Source organism: Eriocheir sinensis, chromosome 19 (genome assembly GCF_024679095.1).
Source record: "Eriocheir sinensis breed Jianghai 21 chromosome 19, ASM2467909v1, whole genome shotgun sequence".
NCBI classification, from domain to species: domain Eukaryota; kingdom Metazoa; phylum Arthropoda; class Malacostraca; order Decapoda; family Varunidae; genus Eriocheir; species Eriocheir sinensis.
Window position 1 is genome coordinate 20,027,432 of NC_066527.1, and position 19,770 is coordinate 20,047,201.

At 52.6% G+C, this 19,770-nt stretch overlaps 1 protein-coding gene and 2 long non-coding RNA genes across 13 annotated transcripts in view; 2 read left to right on the forward strand and 1 right to left on the reverse strand.

The window, feature by feature from the left end:
* Positions 1–19,770, reverse strand: part of LOC127000887 (uncharacterized) — a 39,804-nt gene that overhangs the window by 9,853 nt on the left and 10,181 nt on the right. For 6 of the 8 annotated variants that reach the window (XM_050865005.1, XM_050865000.1, XM_050864999.1 and 3 more), the window contains exons 3-9: positions 18,004–19,760; positions 9,137–9,325; positions 8,062–8,184; positions 6,287–6,535; positions 5,279–5,395; positions 4,025–4,291; positions 8–1,967 (exon numbers count right to left, since the gene is read on the reverse strand). In XM_050865005.1, coding sequence (XP_050720962.1) covers positions 8–1,967; positions 4,025–4,291; positions 5,279–5,395; positions 6,287–6,535; positions 8,062–8,184; positions 9,137–9,325; positions 18,004–19,653 — 4,555 coding nt within the window. In that variant the 5' untranslated portion in view covers positions 19,654–19,760. The remainder of the gene's footprint in view (positions 1–7; positions 1,968–4,024; positions 4,292–5,278; positions 5,396–6,286; positions 6,536–8,061; positions 8,185–9,136; positions 9,326–18,003; positions 19,761–19,770) is intronic. The other 2 variants (XM_050865003.1, XM_050865004.1) reach the window with 2 other exon arrangements.
* Positions 9,783–11,598, forward strand: LOC127000890 (uncharacterized). The gene is made up of 6 exons (XR_007754609.1): positions 9,783–9,820; positions 9,925–10,184; positions 10,445–10,548; positions 10,653–10,756; positions 10,913–11,016; positions 11,069–11,598. It is a non-coding gene; the product is annotated as an uncharacterized LOC127000890 (long non-coding RNA).
* Positions 12,500–14,994, forward strand: LOC127000891 (uncharacterized). 4 transcript variants are annotated; one of them, XR_007754613.1, is made up of 4 exons: positions 12,500–13,373; positions 13,513–13,539; positions 13,956–14,475; positions 14,614–14,994. It is a non-coding gene; the product is annotated as an uncharacterized LOC127000891 (long non-coding RNA). The 4 variants fall into 4 exon arrangements; XR_007754611.1 differs by having other exon boundaries at positions 12,500–13,539; XR_007754610.1 differs by having other exon boundaries at positions 13,513–14,475.

Below are 19,770 nucleotides of genomic sequence, written 5' to 3' on the forward strand. Positions count from 1 at the left end.
CACCTACCGGAGTTGTCGTCGGGGTCCAGTTTGAACCGCGTCGTCCTCCTCCGGCTCCCTCGTCTCATGGCCGTGCTTCGTCTCGTTTCAATGATGCTGCTTGCCTTGTTGTTCCGCACCTGGCCCCGTCCCTGCCCCACGGAGCGCCCTTTGCCCCGCGTTCTGGGCCGGGGCGACGGGGTGGAGGGCGGGGAAGGTATGTCCGAACCCTCCGTCAAGACATCCACATTCTCGTCGTAATCCTCATCATTTTCATCATCGTCTTCCACCTCCACCATCTCCACCGTCTCCGTTTCCTTTGGGGTGACGCTGGGTGACGGGGGCTTGGCGGGGGTGCCTGAGGTTGGGGGGGTGCTTGGCGGGGTGGTGGGGGTGGGCCCGAGTGGTGGTGGTGTTGGAGGTGGTGTTGCTCTACTGGTGTTGATGGTTTCGGTTTCGCTCATGGGGGGAGGGTCTGGCGAGGGGGGACTGGTGGTTGTTGTGGTTGTGGTTGTTGTTGGTGGTGGGCTTGGGGAGGAGGCAGTGGGTGTAGTGGTGGTGACAGTGGGTGGTGGTGGTGGGGTTGGTGAGGTGCTGGTGATGGTGGTGGTGGTGGTGGTGTCACTGGCTGGGGCTTCACTAGTGGTGTTGAGAGATGTCGACACTTTGGTAATGACTGAAGGGGTGGTGTTGGTTGGGGGGGGAGTGGTACTGGGAGGGGGGAGTGGAGATGCAACATTGATAGTGGTGGTGGGGGAGGGGACGGGAGAACCAGGAGGGGAGGAGGTGGTAGTGTTAGTGGTAGGTAAACTATCAGTGGTGGTGGTTATCGGACTAGTGGTGGAGGGTGGAGTGGTGTTTGTCCCAATGGTGTTGAAGACGGAGGTGGTGGTGGTGGTGACAGTAGTAGTGGTTGTGACAGTAGGAGAAGGAGGAGGGGGACTAGTACTGCTGTCTGGCCTTGCAGCAGGAGGGGAAGCAGGAAGGAAAACAGTAGGGGGAGTAGGGGAACGTCTCACGATAGTCGATACCACTGCAGTTAATGGCATAGCAGTGGTAGGTGGGTTGACGGGAGTGGGTGGCAGGTGGAGCAGGGGAGCGGGTGGGAGAGTGGGTATGGATGCCAGTGGAGCAGTGGGTGGAAGGGCAGGAGTAGGGAGGAGTGGATACGGTGGAAGGGATGCCGTGGATAGGAAAGTCTGTGCGCTTGAGAGTGACGCTGAGGAGGATAGCGATGATGTAGATGGGAGAGCGGCCGTTGTTGGGAGGGACGCCGTCGGTGGGAGACTCGCAGTATTTGGGAGAGTAAAAGTGAGGGACAGAGCTGCAGTAGTGGGGGGGAGGTGGGGGAGCGACGCCGTTGATGGGAGAGACACATTTGGCAGAGCTCCGAGAGGGGGCAGCGATGCGATATTTGGCAGGGCCGTCGATGGGAGGGACGACGCACTTGGGAGAGCTGCCGAAGACGGGAGAGACGCTGTACTGGGCAGAGCAGGGGCCGACGGGAGGGACACAGTCGGTGGGAGGCCTCCAGCAGATGGCAGGACAGCAGAAGGGAGAGCAGGAGTAGCAGACGGGGGGAGAAGACCACCGTGGGAAAGACTTTGGAGGTGGTGGGAGTGAGAACGCGCGGCAGCGGCGACGATATCAACCGCCGACGACGGGATGGACATAGACGGAGTGGATCTGGCGGCGGCGGCGGAGGATATAACAGCCGCTGCAGCCGCCGAGGAAAACGCGGCAGACGGTATGACGGCAGCAGCGGCAGCGGCGGCGGCGGACGAGAGCACGGCAGCGGCGGCGGATGAGAGGACAGCCGCCGCGGGGGTGAGTACCGATGAGTGAGGGAGGCCAGCGAGGGGGTGGTGGATGAGGGAGGCGGAGGAGGAGGGTATGTGGGAGAGGTGGGATCTTGAGAGGGGGAGGGGAGAGGAGCGTTCCAGCTTGGGGTGCATCTCCTCCTTGATGTCGCCTGGCTCATCAATCACCTGCGGAAGAGGATGATTTGATAGTTTTAAGATAAGGACGAGACAATTAGGTTTTCATTATAATAGTTTACTTTGAATTAGTAGGAGGAGGGAGGGAAGGAAGGAGGGAGGGAGGGAAGGAGGGACAATAGGTAGGAGGGAGGGAAGGAAGTAGGGAAGATAGGGAGGAGGGAGGGAAGGAAGGAGGGAAGACAGGGAAGAGGGAGGGAAGATATGGAGGAGGGAGGGAAGGAAGGAGGGAAGACAGGGAGGAGGGAGGGAAGGAAGGAAAACAGGGAGGAGGGAGGGAGGGAGGGAAGGAGGGAAGACAGGGAGGAGGGAGGGAAGGAAGGAAGGAAGATAGGCAGGGAGGAGTGATTAGGTTTTCATTATAATAGTTTGAATTAGTTTTACGGCAAGGACGATTAGGTTTTTATTATCATAGTTTACTTTGAATTCGTTTTAAGGTTTATTTCTATCATGTATCAATTATGCATAGTTTACCTTTAATTAGTTTTATAGTTTATTTCTAACTTGTACTGATTAACCCGGTAGCAGCGGGGATCATGTTTCTTAATGGTCCCTCTAAGCAAGAAAAATGAGAAAAAATCATCACTCACACAAACCATTTCATAATATATATCAACGCATTTGTGATCAGTTTATGTATCATCTATTTTGGGGGTTTATATCATGGCACAAATTTGGCCCGTCGCTGGTACACGGTAAAGCCACAAATTTGGCCCGTCACTGGTACACGGTAAAGCCACAAATTTGGCCCGTCGCTGGTACACGGTAAAGCCACAAATTTGGCCCGTCACTGGTACACGGTAAAGCCACAAATTTGGCCTGTCGCTGCTACATGGTAAAGCCACAAATCTGGCCCGTCACTGCTATATGGTAAAGCCACAAATTTGGCCCGTCGCTGCTACACGGTAAAGCCACAAATTTGGCCCGTCGCTGCTACACGGTAAAGCCACAAATTTGGCCCGTCGCTGCTACGGTAAAGCCACAAATTTGGCGTCATGCTACACGGTAAAGCCACAAATTTGGCCTGTCGCTGTTACATGGTAAAGCCACAAATCTGGTAAAATCACTAACTGTATGGTAAAGCCACAAATTTGGTCGTCGCTGCTACAAGGTACAGCCACAAATTTGGCCCGTCGCTGCTACACGGTAAAGCCACAAATTTGGCCCGTCGCTGCTACACGGTAAAGCCACAAATTTGGCCCGTCGCTGCTACACGGTAAAGCCACAAATTTGGCCTGTCGCTGCTACATGGTAAAGCCACAAATCTGGCCCGTCACTGCTATATGGTAAAGCCACAAATTTGGCCCGTCGCTGCTACATGGTAATGCCACAAATTTGGTCGTCATGCTACATGGTAAAGCCACAAATTTGGCCCGTTGCTACTACGGTAAAGCCACAAATTTGGCCCGTCGCTACATGGTAAAGCCACAAATTTGGCCCGTCGCTGCTACGGTAAAGCCAAATTTGGCCTGTCATACACATGGTAAAGCCACAAATTTGGCCCGTCGCTGCTACACGGTAAAGCCACAAATTTGGTCGTCACTGCTACATGGTAAAGCCACAAATTTGGCCCGTCACTGCTACATCGGTAAAGCCACAAATTTGGCTGTCGCTGCTACACGGTAAAGCCACAACTTTGGCCCGTCACTGCTCCACGGTAAAGCCACAAATTTGGCCCGTCACTGCTACACGGTAAAGCCACAAATTTGGCCCGTCACTGCTACACGGTAAAGCCACAAAATTGGACAGTCACTGCTACGGTAAAGCCACAAATTTGGCCCGTCACTGCTACACGGTAAAGCCACAAATTTGGCCCGTCACTGCTACACGGTAAAGCCACAAATTTGGCCCGTCGCTGCTACACGGTAAAGCCACAAATTTGGCCCGTCACTGCTACCGGGTTAAGCAAACGGACTAAGTAACGTTAATGCTCTTATAGGAACCACCTGTTTAGCCTGTCGCCTTAGGTTTTCATTTTACGACACAATTTTTGTTGCTCACTGTACAATCAAGGTGGAGTGGAATGAACCGTCCACTCTGTCACTCACGTGGATGGTGGCGTTGCTGTCCTCTCCCTCCGTGACGTCATCCACCTCATCCGCTTGATCCTCCAGGCTATCCACCTCCTCCATGTGCTCCCGGCTGTCCCCGCACCCTAAGTCGATCGCCTCGTCTGGGGGCTGGGGCAGGGAGACGCTGAGGTGCGACAGTGTTTCCTGGGAGATGTGCTGTTCGTCGTAGGTCAGCTTGGAGCGGTTGGACAGTTTGAGGGCCTGCAGGCGAGGGTGGTACACACACAGCTGCTTCACACATTTCTGTAGGGGGAAGCGGGAGTGGTATTAGAGGGGCAAGGAGAAGGTTGGTGGTGAGGAGGAGGAAGCACGGAAAAGTAGAGCACTGCAGAAAATGGGAGAAGAAGGGGGGTGTCTTTAATGTTCTGAGTTGGTATGTGTAGTGGAGATATGGTACACACACATTAACACAGCTGCTTCACACATTTTTGCAGGGGGGAGGAAGAGTGGTAGGGCAAGGAGAAGGGTGGCAGTGAGGTGTAGGAAGCATATGTAAAAGCAGAACATGGCAGAGGAAGGAAGAAAGGTATTTAAAGTTCAGAAAAGAAGGAAGAAAGGCATTTAAAGTTCTTGGTTGATATGTCCAATGTAGAAATAGTACACACACACACACACACACACACACACACACACACACACACACACACACACACCAGGGAACACTTTAATCCTTGTATAACTAAGTAACAAACAGGAGTGAATGAGAAAGTGTATATTAAGACCACCAACACTACACTTCCTCATATCTTCAGCCACTCCCTCAAGCCCTCACCACCTCTCCATTCTCTTCACTCATTCACACCAGACAGATGAAGAGGAGTGAGGAAGGGAGTATCAGAACCACCAACACTACACTTCCTCATATCTTCAGCCACTCCTTCAAGCCCTCACCACCTCTTCATCTCTTCACTCTTAAGGGGCTATTACACCGGGCAAATTTTCCGTGGATCTTCAGTCAGTCAAACCACAATTTCCGCTGGCGTGGTTCTCATATTTCCGTGGTTTTCTGACGTGTCCACGATCTCCCAAAGCTACGGTAGATTTCACCGAAGGATGACGGTATTACTCACCATCATCATCAGCAGCAATAACAAGAAACAAATGAGAACCACACTAGCGGAAATCGTGGTTTGACTGACGATCCACGAAAAACTTGCCCAGTGTAATAGCCTCTTAAGCCTCCAACATATCAACCAAACACAGCCAGGTGAACACAGCCGCCCCTCTCACCTGCCTGTACCGCCCAGGGCCGCCAAACTTGGGCATGTCCTCACAGTAGAGACAGTTCCCGCACGGCACGGTGGTCTGGCAGCCGGGACACTCGCCGCAGTAGTACTTGGTCCGAACCTGTGGGCAAAGGTGTGATTGCTAAACATTGGTAAAGATCTTCTCGTTTAACGTCCTTGTTCTCCCTTGTGGGCTCGGACGGGTTGTGAGTAATGCAGTCAAGAAAGAGTTCAACAATAGAGTAACAAAGCTAATTTATGGATGGCGATAAACATAAATACATGATCTCAATTTCAGAATAGGTACAAAATGAAAGACTGACTGAACAAGGGAAAAACTGACATGGGGAAGCATATAAATTTAAACTACTGCTTCAGCCGGACCAGACTGCTCGGAAACCATTGCCACGAACAGAGAAGGAGGCAAGTAAGGAGGACAACAACAAGGAGGAGGAGGAGGAGGAGGAGGAGGAAGAGGAGGTAGGAAGATGAGAAACAAACACCAACATCAACCTTGGATGGACATGACCAGCTGTGACGAGGAAAAGAAGGGAAGAAAGGACAAAAAGGAAGACAAGTGAGAACAGGAGGAGAAAGTAAACACCAACGGAAGGAGATAAGAAGAAGATTAAGGAAGGAACAAAAGAAGAGACAAGATGATGTTGATGAGGAGGAGGAGGAGGAGGAGGAGAGGGAGGAAGAAGAGAAGGAAAAAAAGAACATGAGGAGGAAACAAACACCAATGGAAAGGGATAAGAAGAAAAAGAAGAAAGGAACAAAAGAAGAGACAGAAGATGAAGATGAGGAGAAGAATAGGAAGGAAGAAGAAAAGGAAGACAAGAAAGAACAGGAAGAGACAAACACCAATGAAAGAGGATAAGAATAAGGAAGGAACATAAAATAAAATAGGGTAGGAAGAAGAAGGAAGAAGAAACGAGCAAAGAAGAGATGAAAGAGGAGGAGAATAGGAAGACTGGAGGAGGAAGGCAGACAGGAGGACACGAACACCAACCTTAGGGGGGCTTACCCGGCTGTAGGGTTGTGCAAACTTTTTCTTCAGCATCTTGCGCATCAGCTTCATCTTGTCGTTGTGTGTGCTGGGCAGGCCGTCGGGCGTGGGGCTGGAGGCGCCTGAAGACCCTATGCTGAGTGTCTCCGCCATAAGGGAGTCGGTGGAGTAAGGCGAAGGTTCTCCCGCCACGCTGAGGGCAGCACGCACCTCCTCCATCTGCTGCTGCTCACACACGCGCATCTCACACACCTGTTGAGACATCACCCTGCTTACTGCTGCACCCTGTCTGGCTCCTAGCAATGTGGACAGGGAGGCACTCATCACCCTGCTTACTGCTGCACCCTGTCTGCCTCCTAGCAATGTGGACAGGGAGGCACTCATCACCCTGCTTACTGCTGCACCCTGTCTGGCTCCTATCAATGTGGACAGGGAGGCACTCATCACCCTGCTTACTGCTGCACCCTGTCTGCCTCCTAGCAATGTGGACAGGCAGGCACTCATCACCCTGCTTACTGCTGCACCCTGTCTGGCTCCTAGCAATGTGGACAGGGAGGCACTCATCACCCTCCTTACTGGTGCACCCTGTCTGGCTCCTAGCAATGTGGACAGGCAGGCACTCATCACCCTCCTTACTGCTGCACCCTGTCTGACTCCTAGCAATGTGGACAGGCAGGCACTCATCACCCTCCTTACTGGTGCACCCTGTCTGGCTCCTAGCAATGTGGACAGGCAGGCACTCATCACCCTCCTTACTGGTGCACCCTGTCTGGCTCCTAGCAATGTGGACAGGGAGGCACTCATCACCCTGCTTACTGCTCCACCCTGTCTGGCTCCTAGCAATGTGGACAGGAAGGCATTCATCACCCTGCTTACTGCTGCACCCTGTCTGGCTCCTAGCAATGTGGACAGGGAGGCACTCATCACCCTGCTTACTGCTCCACCCTGTCTGGCTCCTAGCAATGTGGACAGGGAGGCACTCATCACCCTGCTTACTGCTGCACCCTGTCTGGCTCCTAGCAATGTGGACAGGGAGGCACTCATCACCCTCCTTACTGGTGCACCCTGTCTGGCTCCTAGCAATGTGGACAGGCAGGCACTCATCACCCTGCTTACTGGTGCACCCTGTCTGACTCCTAGCAATGTGGACAGGGAGGCACTCATCACCCTGCTTACTGCTGCACCCTGTCTGGCTCCTAGCAATGTGGACAGGAAGGCATTCATCACCCTGCTTACTGCTGCACCCTGTCTGCCTCCTAGCAATGTGGACAGGAAGGCACGCATCACCCTGCTCACTGCTGCACCCTGTCTGGCTCCTAGCAATGTGGACAGAGGCACTCATCACCCTGCTCACTGCTGCACCCTGTCTGGCTCCTAGCAATGTGGACAGGAAGGCACGCATCACCCTGCTCACTGCTGCACCCTGTCTGGCTCCTAGCAATGTGGACAGGAAGGCACTCATCACCCTGCTCACTGCTGCACCCTGTCTGGCTCCTAGCAATGTGGACAGGAAGGCACTCATCACCCTGCTTACTGCTGCACCCTGTCTGGCTCCTAGCAATGTGGACAGGAAGGCACTCATCACCCTGCTCACTGCTGCACCCTGTCTGCCTCCTAGCAATGTGGACAGGAAGGCACTCATCACCCTGCTCATTTCTGTACCTGGCCTGGCTTGTAAATATGTCTAAGCATGTGCAAGAATCAAACTACCAGGCTTTTCAAAACACACATTTCTACGGACATATGCAGCACCCCAACGCTCCCTCCCTCACACCCACCTTGCGGCGTGCAGGAGGCTGGGCGGCGGCGTTGTGGAGACAGGCATAACACTCATTGCAGTCGAGGGTGCGCTGGCAGCCGTCACAGCCGCCACACTTCCCTCGGCCCTTCTTCCCGGCAGTCTGTGGGGTGGAAAGCTGATATTACAGGCTATTTGGAACTCCACCTAATTCTGACTCTTTTGAAGACCAATCATGCATCTGGTACACATTCTGTTTGATGCAATACAGGAACCAAAGAAATTCTGGCTAAGTGAGATTTAAAGATTTAAGACTGGTGGGACTCCGTGTGTGTGTGTGTGTGTGTGTGTGTGTGTGTGTGTGTGTGAAGGAGTTACTTTAACCTAGTATCAGCGACTGGTCAAATTTGTGGCTTTACCGTGTAGCAGCGACGGGCCAAATTTCTGCCATGATATAAACTCCCCAAAATAGATGATGCATAAACTGATCATAAATGCGTTGATATATATTATGAAATGGTTTGCGTGAGTGATGATTTTTTTCTCATTATTCTCACTAAGAGGGGCCTTTAAGAAACATGATCCCCGCAGCTACTGGGTTAAGGGCATGTTATGAGAAAATACTTTAAAAGAAATGCATTAAATGGAGGGTTTACTGTATTATATATTATCTTAACCGATTGAGTCTGGCAATGCTCCACCCTACATGACCTGATACTGCAGTTGTTACAGAATTTTGTTTGATAAAGTCTCTAAATGGTAAGATGTGTTAACTATAACATTACACACAAAAAAGGATAAAAATACTAGGAAAAATACCCACCACCAATACTCCACAACACCAATGCCTGATACTTGAAATGTCATAGTAGTCTTCAACAATATTATGGCTGATTTGTCTTTTTTCACCCGTTTTTCAAGGAGTGGTTAGTTGGTGTTCTTGATTTCTATATCGTTTTCTATAACTGAGTTTGTAATGTGCCAACATGACTGAAAATGCAACACTTCTAACTCCATCCCAAAAATGGAATTCAAAAGCTAAACTATCCACATGACTTAATAAATACCAACAAGACATTTAAAACATCTGCCTCAAGTCACCACCCTGCCCTCACCTTCCTCCTCTTCTTGGCGTCCTCGGGCTCCATCTCGGCCAGGACACAGCGCTTGTACACACACACCTGCTTGAGACGGTTAGGCCCTCCGAATTTGGCTTTGTCCCGGCAGAACCTACATTGGCCACAGTCCTCCACCACCTGGCAGCCCTCACACTCCCCGCAGCCCTTCCTCTTGCGGCCCATCTGCTGTTGAAGGGAAAAAGTGGGATTGGAGGTGAGAGGGTGTCCGGGCTTAAGAGTATATACAAATCAATTATGTACACACCAGTTGTAATGTACAGGAAATGCCCCACCTACATTCTTGTCCTAATACACACACACACACACACACACACACACACACACACTAACATACACACATTACAAACTCTCCCTGTTCTCTACAAGCTTCCTATGAGCCACTTATAAAGGTTAATGACTAAGTACGTCCAACACACTGATTTTCTCTGTGGGTCATGGAAGGATGCAAGTAGGTCAAGGAAAAAGTGGTTGATGGTGAAGGAAGTGGAGTTTTGATGCAAGTAGGCCAAGGAAAAAGTGGTTGACAGTGAAGGAAGTGGAGTTTTGATGCAAGTAGGTCAAGGAAAAAGTGGTTGACGGTGAAGTAAATGAAGTTTTGATGCAAGTAGGTCAAGGAAAAAGTGGTTGATGGTGAAGGAAGTGGAGGTTTGATGCAAGTAGGTCAAGGGAAAAGTGATTGACAGTGAAGTAAATGAAGTTTTGATGCAAGTAGGTCAAGGAAAAAGTGGTTGACGGTGAAGTAAATGAAGTTTTGATGCAAGTAGGTCAAGGAAAAAGTGGTTGACAGTGAAGGAAGTGGAGGTTTGATGCAAGTAGGTCAAGGAAAAAGTGGTTGACGGTGAAGTAAATGAAGTTTTGATGCAAGTAGGTCAAGGAAAAAGTGGTTGACGGTGAAGTAAGTGGAGTTTTGATGCAAGTAGGTCAAGGAAAAAGTGATTGATGGTGAAGTAAGTGGAGTTTTGATGCAAGTAGGTCAAGGAAAAAGTGATTGATGGTGAAGTAAGTGGAGTTTTGATGCAAGTAGGTCAAGGAAAAAGTGGTTGACAGTGAAGGAGGTGGAGTTTTGATGCAAATAGGTCAAGGAAAAAGTGATTGACGGTGAAGGAAGTGGAGTTTTGATGCAAGTAGGTCAAGGAAAAAGTGATTGACGGTGAAGGAAGTGGAGTTTTGATGCAAGTAGGTCAAGGAAAAAGTGATTGACGGTGAAGGAAGTGGAGTTTTGATGCAAGTAGGTCAAGGAAAAAGTGAGTGACAGTGAAATAAGTGGAGCTTTGATGTAAGTAGGTCAAGGAAAAAGTGGTTGATGGTGAAGGAAGTGGAGGTTTGATGCAAGTAGGTCAAGGAAAAAGTGAGTGACAGTGAAGGAAGTGGAGCTTTGATGCAAGTAGGTCAAGGAAAAAGTGATTGATGGTGAAGAAAGTGGAGTTTTGATGCAAGTAGGTCAAGGAAAAAGTGGTTAACAGTGAAGTAAGTGGAGCTTTGATGCAAGTAGGTCAAGGAAAAAGTGGTTGACAGTGAAGGAAGTGGAGTTTTGATGCAAGTAGGTCAAGGAAAAAGTGGTTGACAGTGAAGGAAGTGGAGTTTTGATGCAAGTAGGTCAAGGAAAAAGTGATTGACAGTGAAGTAAGTGGAGTTTTGATGCAAATAGGTCAAGGAAAAAGTGGTTGACAGTGAAGGAAGTGGATGTTTGATACAGGTAGGTCAAGGAAAAAGTGAGTGACAGTGAAATAAGTGGAGCTTTGATGTAAGTAGGTCAAGGAAAAAGTGGCTGACAGTGAAGGAAGTGGAGTTTTGATGCAAGTAGGTCAAGGAAAAAGTGGTTGACAGTGAAGTAAGTGGAGTTTTGATGCAAGTAGGTCAAGGAAAAAGTGAGTGACGGTGAAGGAAGTGGATGTTTGATGCAAGTAGGTCAAGGAAAAAGTGGTTGACAGTGAAGTAAATGGATAATCAACAAGAGCAAAAGCAAATAAAGCTGTCATTGGATTCTGAGTTTCCAAATAATGAGATCTCTTAGTAAAGGAGAGCTTGGGGTACACACAGCCAACACACACACACACACACACATTAACACACAGAAACAATGTATTCCCTTCCCGTGACAACCAGAGGAACATGTTAATGGCAAAGTAGGAAGAATGCCACCACTTCCAGCCTTTGTATACAGTGATGAAGGTGTGACAGTGAGGACAGAGCATTAGTAAGGCCAGTACTAAGCCAGGCTGCTGTAGTTTCTTTACCCCAAAATAAAGGAAATAAAAAAAAGTTAAAAGATATGGATGATGCTACAACATGGGGTCATTATCATTTATTAGTATCATTATTATCATCATTGTTAATATATGTTTAACCCGGTAGCAGCGACGGGCCAAATTTGTGGCTTTACCGTGTAGCAGCGACGGGACGAATTTGTGGCTTTACCGTGTACCAGCGACGGGCCAAATTTGTGGCTTTACCGTGTAGCAGCGACGGGCCAAATTTGTGGTTTTACCATGTAGCAGCAACGGGACAAATTTGTGGCTTTACCGTGTAGCAGCGACGGGGCAAATTTGTGGTTTTACCATGTAGCAGCAACGGGACAAATTTGTGGCTTTACCGTGTAGCAGCGACGGGACAAATTTGTAGCTTTACCGTGTAGCAGCAACGGGACAAATTTGTAGCTTTACCGTGTACCAGCGACGGGACAAATTTGTAGCTTTACCGTGTACCAGCGACGGGACAAATTTGTAGCTTTACCGTGTACCAGCGACGGGACAAATTTGTAGCTTTACCGTGTAGCAGCGACGGGACAAATTTGTGGCTTTACCGTGTAGCAGCGACGGGACAAATTTGTAGCTTTACCGTGTACCAGCGACGGGACAAATTTGTGGCTTTACTGTGTAGCAGCAACGGGCCAAATTTGTGGCTTTACTGTGTAGCAGCAACGGGCCAAATTTGTGGCTTTACTGTGTAGCAGCAATGGGACAAATTTGTGGCTATAGCAACGGGCCAAATTTGTGGCTTTACTGTAGTAACAACGGCCAAATTTGTGGCTTTACTGTGTAGCAGCAATGGGACAAATTTGTGGCTTTACCGTGTAGCAGCAACGGGACAAATTTGTGGCTTTACTGTGTAGCAACAATGGGACAAATTTGTGGCTTTACCGTGTAGCAGCAACGGGACAAATTTGTGGCTTTACCGTGTAGCAGCAACAGGCAAAATTTGTGGCTTTACCGTGTAGCAGCAATGGGACAAATTTGTGGCTTCACCGTGTAGCAGCAACGGGCCAAATTTGTGGCTTTACTGTGTAGCAGAAATGGGACAAATTTGTGGCTTTACCGTGTAGCAGCAACGGGACAAATTTGTGGCTTTACTGTGTAGCAACAATGGGACAAATTTGTGGCTTTACCGTGTAGCAGCAATGGGACAAATTTGTGGCTTTACCGTGTAGCAGCAATGGGACAAATTTGTGGCTTTACCGTGTAGCAGCGACGGGACAAATTTGTAGCTTTACCGTGTAGCAACAACGGGACAAATTTGTGGCTTTACCGTGTAGCAGCAACGGGACAAATCTGTGGCTTTACCGTGTAGCAGCAACGGGACAAATTTGTGGCTTTACCGTGTAGCAGCAATGGGACAAATTTGTGGCTTTACCGTGTACCAGTGATGTGACAAATTTGTGGCTTTACCGTGTAGCAGCGACAGGCAAAATTTGTGGCTTTACCGTGTAGCAGCAACGGGACAAATTTGTGCCATGATATAAACCCCAAAAAATAGATGATACATAAACTGATCACAAATGCGTTGATAAATATTATGAAATGGTTTGCGTGAGTGATGATTTTTTCTCATTTTTCTTGCTTAGAGGGACCATTAAGAAACACGATCCCCGCTGCTACTGGGTTAACACAGTACAATCAGTAAAGATTATTATTATTATACATAACATTGAGTAGACAAAGCCAGAGGAGGTCAAACACCATGTCACAGCATAAGGAAATAATAACATACATCGGAATTACAAAAACAAAACCTGCTAAAACTGGAGGAAGGAAAGAAAAAGCTGTCCGAGAGCGGAGATAAAGTGCAGGAAAATACAGTTTGTCGCCGCACCAGGAAGGAACAAAGGTGACATGATAATAAACACAGGTGAGTGGGGGAAATGAGAGACATGTAAGGGGTCATGTCACCAAGCCAAGCCACCACTGAGGACGCATGAAAAAGCTGTCCGAGAGAGGTGATAAAGTGCAAGGAAGGAACAAAGGTGACATGATGATGGTAAATAAAGATGAGAGGGAGAGAATGAGTGAGATGTAAGGGTCATGTCACCAAGCCAAGCCACCACTGAGGACACATGAAAAAGCTGTCCGACAGAGGTGATAAAATGCAAGGAAGGAACAAAGGTGACATGATGATGGTAAATACAGATGAGAGGGAGAGAATGAGAGACATGTAAGGGTCATGTCACCAAGCCAAGCCACCACTGAGGACACATGAAAAAGCTGTCCGACAGAGGTGATAAAATGCAAGGAAGGAACAAAGGTGACATGATGATGGTAAATAAAGATGAGAGGGAGAGAATGAGAGACATGTAAGGGGTCATGTCACCAAGCCAAGCCACCACTGAGGACGCATGAAAAAGCTGTCCAAGAGGTGATAAAATGCAAGGAAGGAACAAAGGTGACATGATGATGGTAAATAAAGATGAGAGGGAGAGAATGAGTGAGATGTAAGGGTCATGTCACCAAGCCAAGCCACCACTGAGGACGCATGAAAAAGCTGTCCGAGAGAGGTGATAAAGTGCAAGGAAGGAACAAAGGTGACATGATGATGGTAAATAAAGATGAGAGGGAGAGAATGAGTGAGATGTAAGGGTCATGTCACCAAGCCAAGCCACCACTGAGGACACATGAAAAAGCTGTCCGACAGAGGTGATAAAATGCAAGGAAGGAACAAAAGTGACATGATAATAAACACAGGTGAGTGGGGGAAAATGAGAGACATGTAAGGGCTCATGTCACCAAGCCAAGCCACCACTGAGGACACATGAAAAAGCTGTCCGACAGAGATGATAAAATGCAAGGAAGGAACAAAGGTGACATGATAATAAACACAGGTGAGTGGGGGAAATGAGAGACATGTAAGGGGTCATGTCACCAAGCCAAGCCACCACTGAGGACGCATAAAAAAGCTGTCCAAGAGGTGATAAAATGCAAGGAAGGAACAAAGGTGACATGATGATGGTAAATAAAGATGAGAGGGAGAGAATGAGAGACATGTAAGGGTCATGTCACCAAGCCAAGCCACCACTGAGGACGCATAAAAAAGCTGTCCAAGAGGTGATAAAATGCAAGGAAGGAACAAAGGTGACATGATGATGGTAAATAAAGATGAGAGGGAGAGAATGAGTGAGATGTAAGGGGTCATGTCACCAAGCCAAGCCACCACTGAGGACACGTGAAAAAGCTGTCCGAGAGCGGTGATAAAGTGCAGGAAAATACAGTTTGTCGCCGCACCAAAAAACATGTGTACAAAATGTTAAGGAATTAATGTGATGGAATGATGTGATGAAGTCCAGGCCATGATGAGCTTGACAACCCTGTGGGAATATAAAGAGGTAAACAAACACACACACACACACACACACACACACACACACACACACACAGCTTCCCATATATAGACCTATTGACATATGATAAAGGCTTGAGGGGAGGGTATTCAGGAGTATTCGGTTTCAAAATAAAATAGAAATAAATAAAAGTTAATAAATAAAGAAATATGAATATGGAGGGTACACCATGACTAGGTAGACATAACAAACACACACACACACACACACACCTACCCCCACACACGCACTCACTCACCCCACCTCACCCCCACACACGAACATCCCCCCACACCCCATCTGAACCCCCACACCCACGCACTCACTCACACACGCACCCCCCACACACACTCACATGCACCCCCCCCCATCCCCCACTCACACACACGCACGCACCTCCCCCCACACACACACACACGCAAACCATCACCACCCAACCCAGACCCCCACATACACGCACGCACTCACACTGGTGATGGAGGGAGCGTGGTAGAATGCCTTGCGTGCGTTCATGAGACACCTGCTGCCCGGGATCTCCTCAATGACTTCGATCCCGTTGTCATCGTTGTCGTTATCCTCCAGAGACACCACCGGCGGCGCCGGGAGTAGGGGGGGCGTGAGGCGAGGGGGGGCGGAAGGAAGAAGAAGGGGGGGTGAGGGGTGAGGCGGTGTGTGGGTGACGGAGGGGGGAGGTGACGAGTGGATGAAGAAGAAGGGAAGGCGATGTGAGGGGGTGATGAAGGAAGGCGAGGGGGGTGAGGAGGGAGGAAGGGAGAGGTGGTGTGGGGGTGATGAAGGAGGAGTGAGGAGGTGGTGTGTGTGGGGGTGATGAGGAGGAGGGGTGAGGTGGTGGTGTGTGGGGGTGATGAAGAGGAGGGTGAGGTGGTGGTGTGTGTGGGGTGATGAAGAGGGGTGAGGTGGTGTGTGGGGGTGATGAAGAGGGTGAGGAGGTGGTGTGTGGGGTGATGAAGAGGAGGGGTGAGGAGGTGGTATGTGGGGGTGATGAAGAGGAGGGGTGAGGAGGTGTGTGGGGGTGATGAAGAGGAGGGTGAGGAGGTGGTATGTGGGGTGATGAAGAGGAGGTGGTGAGGTGGTGTGGGGTGATGAAGAGGAAGGGTGAGGTGGTGGTGTGTGGGGGGGTGAAGAGGAGGGTGAGGTGGTGTGTGGGGGTGATGAAGAGGAGGGTGAGGTGGTGGTGTGGGGTGATGAAGAGGAGGGTGAGGAGGTGGTGTGTGGGGTGATGAAGAGGAGGGTGAGGTGGTGGTGTGGGGTGATGAAGAGGAGGGTGAGGTGGTATGTGGGGGTGATGAAGAGGAGGGTGAGGTGGTATGTGGGGGTGATGAAGAGGAGGGTGAGGTGGTGGTGTGGGGGTGATGAAGAGGAGGGTGAGGAGGTGGTATGTGGGGTGATGAAGAGGAGGGGTGAGGTGGTGTGGGGTGATGAAGAGGAGTGAGGAGGTGGTGTGTGGGGGTGATGAAGAGGAGGGGTGAGGTGGTGGTGTGTGGGGTGATGAAGAGGAGGGTGAGGTGGTGGTGTGTGGGGGGTGTGATGAAGATGAGGTGAGGAGGTGGTGTGTGGGGTGATGAAGAGGAGGGTGAGGTGGTGGTGTGTGGGGTGATGAAGGAGGGTGAGGAGGTGGTGTGTGGGGGTGATGAAGAGGAGGGGTGAGGTGATGGCGTTTGGGGGTGATGAAGAGGAGGGGTGAGGTGGTGTGTGGTGGGGTGATGAAGAGGAAGGGTGAGGAGGTGGTGTGTGTGGGGGTGATGAAGAGGAGGGGTGAGGAGGTGGTGTGTGGGGGGTGATGAAGAGGAGGGGTGAGGTGGTGGTGTGTGTGGGGGTGATGAAGAGGAGGGGTGAGGTGGTGTGTGGGGGTGATGAAGAGGAGGGGTGAGGTGGTGGTGTGTGGGGGTGATGAAGAGGAGGGGTGAGGTGGTGGTGTGTGGGGTGATGAAGAGGAGGGGTGAGGTGGTGGTGTGTGGGGGTGATGAAGAGGAGGGGTGAGGTGGTGGTGTGTGGGGGTGATGAAGAGGAGGGTGGGGTGGTGGTGTGTGTGGGGTGATGAAGGAGGGTGAGGAGGTGGTGTGTGGGGTGATGAAGAGGAGGGTGAGGTGGTGTGTGGGGGTGATGAAGAGGAGGGTGAGGAGGTGGTGTGTGTGGGGGTGATGAAGAGGAGGGGTGAGGTGGTGTGTGGGGGGTGATGAAGAGGAGGGGTGAGGTGGTGGTGTGTGGGGGTGATGAAGAGGAGGGGTGAGGAGGTGGTGTGTGGGGGTGATGAAGAGGAGGGGTGAGGTGGTGGTGTGTGAGGTGATGAAGAGGAGGGTGAGGTGGTGTGTGTGGGGTGATGAAGAGGAGGGTGAGGTGGTGTGTGTGGGGTGATGAAGCGGTGGGGGGAGGTGGTGGTGTGTGGGGGGGTGATGAAGAGGAGGGGTGAGGTGGTGGTGTGTGTGGTGATGTGAGGAGGGGTGAGGTGGTGGTGTGTGGGGGATGAAGAGGAGGTGGGGGTGGTGGTGTGTGGGGTGATGAAGAGGAGGGGTGAGGTGGTGGTGTGTGGGGGTGATGAAGGAAGGGTGAGGTGGTGTGTGGGGTGATGAAGAGGAGGGGTGAGGAGGTGGTGTGTGGGGTTATGAAGAGGAGGGTGAGGTGGTGGTGTGTGGAGGGTGATGAAGAGGAGGGGTGAGGTGGTGGTGGGAGGGTGATGAAGAGGAGGGTGAGGTGGTGGTGGGGAGGGTGAGGAGGTGGTGTGTGGGGTGATGTAGAGGAGGGGTGAGGTGGTGGTGTGTGGAGGTGATGAAGAGGAGGGGTGAGGTGGTGGTGTGTGGGGGTGATGTAGAGGAGGGGTGAGGTGGTGGTGGGTAGGGGTGAGGAGGTGGTGTGTGGGGTGATGTGGGGAGGGGTGAGGTGGTGGTGTGTGGGGGTGATGAAGAGGAGGGGTGAGGTGGTGGTGGGGAGGGGTGAGGAGGTGGTGTGTGGGGGTGATGTAGAGGAGGGGTGAGGTGGTGGTGTGTGGGGGTGATGTAGAGGAGGGGTGAGGAGGTGGTGTGTGGGGGTGATGTAGAGGAGGGGTGAGGTGGTGGTGTGTGGGGGTGATGTAGAGAAGGTTGAAGGATATTTTGGTTTTCTCTGCCTATGAAAATGTGTTCCAGTGAGGGTGCCAGGTATTGCTACCATCATTACTGTCCTATTTATAGTAGTGGTAGTAGTGGTAGCAGTAGTGGTAGTGATGGAGGTAGTAACAGTAGTCGGGTCGGGCACACACCTGCTTTGTGGTGGGCGTGGTCTCTACGGACGCATCGACGGTCTTGGGCAGGTGGTGGTGGTGGTGATGGTGGTGGAGATGGTGGTGATGGTCGGGGTGGGGCTGCGTCAGTCCCGCCAGCCCCGCTGCCCCGGAGCTCATCAGCAGCAGGGGCAGACTGGCGCCGTCCATGCCGTTTGCCAGCAGCGAGGCGGCGGCGGCGGCCCCCGGGTGGTGCTGCAGCCCCGGGGGCAGGGCGTCAGGGGGCGGACCCTCGCCCTGCCCCGAGTCCATCAGGCTGTTGGCGCGGGGGTGTGGGGTGTGGGGCGTGGGGCAGCTGTTGAGGTGCGAGCCGTCGGGGGAGGGGGAGCGCCGCGCCCCCTGCTCCCCAGCCTCGCCCTCCTCGCCGTGGGGCGCGTGACCGGCGGGGGTGCTGGAGTCGGGGGTGGCGGCCTCCTCCCCAGCCGCGGGTCTGGGGGAGTCGCCGTACGGATGCGTGGCACTGCTGCTCAGGTTCAGCGCCCCTTGCTCCTCGGGGGAGCCGGCCCGGGGGCTGTGGCCGCCGCGCGCGTCCCCCGGCCCAGGGGAGTCCTTGGCGGCGTCGTGGGCCAGGAAGGGGAAGAGTGAGGGGAAAGCGTGGGGCGCGGCGAGGCTGTGCAGGCCGGCCAGGGTGTGCAGGCTGGCCGAGGCCTGCAGGGAGGACAGGCCGTGCAGGGTGTCCAGGGAGGGCAGCGACGCCAGGTGGGGGTGCAGCCGCAGCTGTTCGTACACCTCCTTGGCCGCCTCGGGGCTCAGCAGGCCGCTCTTGAGGGTGTACAGCAGCGGCAGGCTGTGCGGGCTGTGCTGACTGCTGTGCTGACTAGACGGGCTGCTGCTGCCCCCGGCCCTGCTGCTGCTGCTGAGGCTGCTGCTGCCGTTGCGGCTCTTGGCGGTGGTGGTGGTGTTGGTGGTGGTGAGGGTGCTGGTGGCGGTAGGCGTGGCGGCCCTGGCGCGCGCCTGCTGGGCCCCGAGGGAGGCCAGCATGGAGGAGGAGGTGAGGGTGGCGAGGGCGGCGGGCGAGATCATGTTGGGCGCCAGCAGGCCGGACATGGCGGCGGGCAGCGCGGGGCCCAGCGAGGGGAGGCCCGCCAGGCCCAGCTCGGTCTGGGGGGTCAGGCTGGAGGCCGAGCTGGCCGTGCTGGCGGTGGAGCAGTAGGTGGGCGAAGGGTCCGCCGCCTGGCCCTTGGCAGCCTTGGAGAGGTTGAGGGGCTTGAGGGACGCGTCAAGGCCCAGGTCGGCGAAGGCGTAGCTGCCGGCGGCAAAGACCGTCCTCAGCGGGTCGGCCTTGGTCAGCAGCTCCCCCAGGATGCCACCGCGCAGGTCCGGCGCCGCCCCGCGTGAGGGGTCTAGCAGCCCCGGCACGCGGGGGCACTCGGCGGCAGCGGGCGGGCCGGGGCCGGGCTCCGCGGCCTCGGCGGGCGCCAGGTGGTCCACGTTCAGCTTCTTGTACAGGATCTGATCCAGACGGTTGCTGCGGACCTTCTTACCGGACCTTTCCCGACGGTAGTCTGCGTGCGAGGACAGATGCGAGCCATGGGGGGGCCGGGGGGGCTGGGGCTGGGGGCGGCTCAGCTCCAACAGGGGGCCCTGGGCAAGGAAGGCCTTCTGTAGCACGGCGCTCAGGTCGTCCATCTTGAGGAGGCGGGCGACCTCCGCCAGGTGGAGGAGGTTGGCGTCGATGGGGACGGTGCCCGTGTACAGGCAGGTGACCAGGGCCTGCAGGGCCTCCAGGGGCGTGTCTGGGGGAGA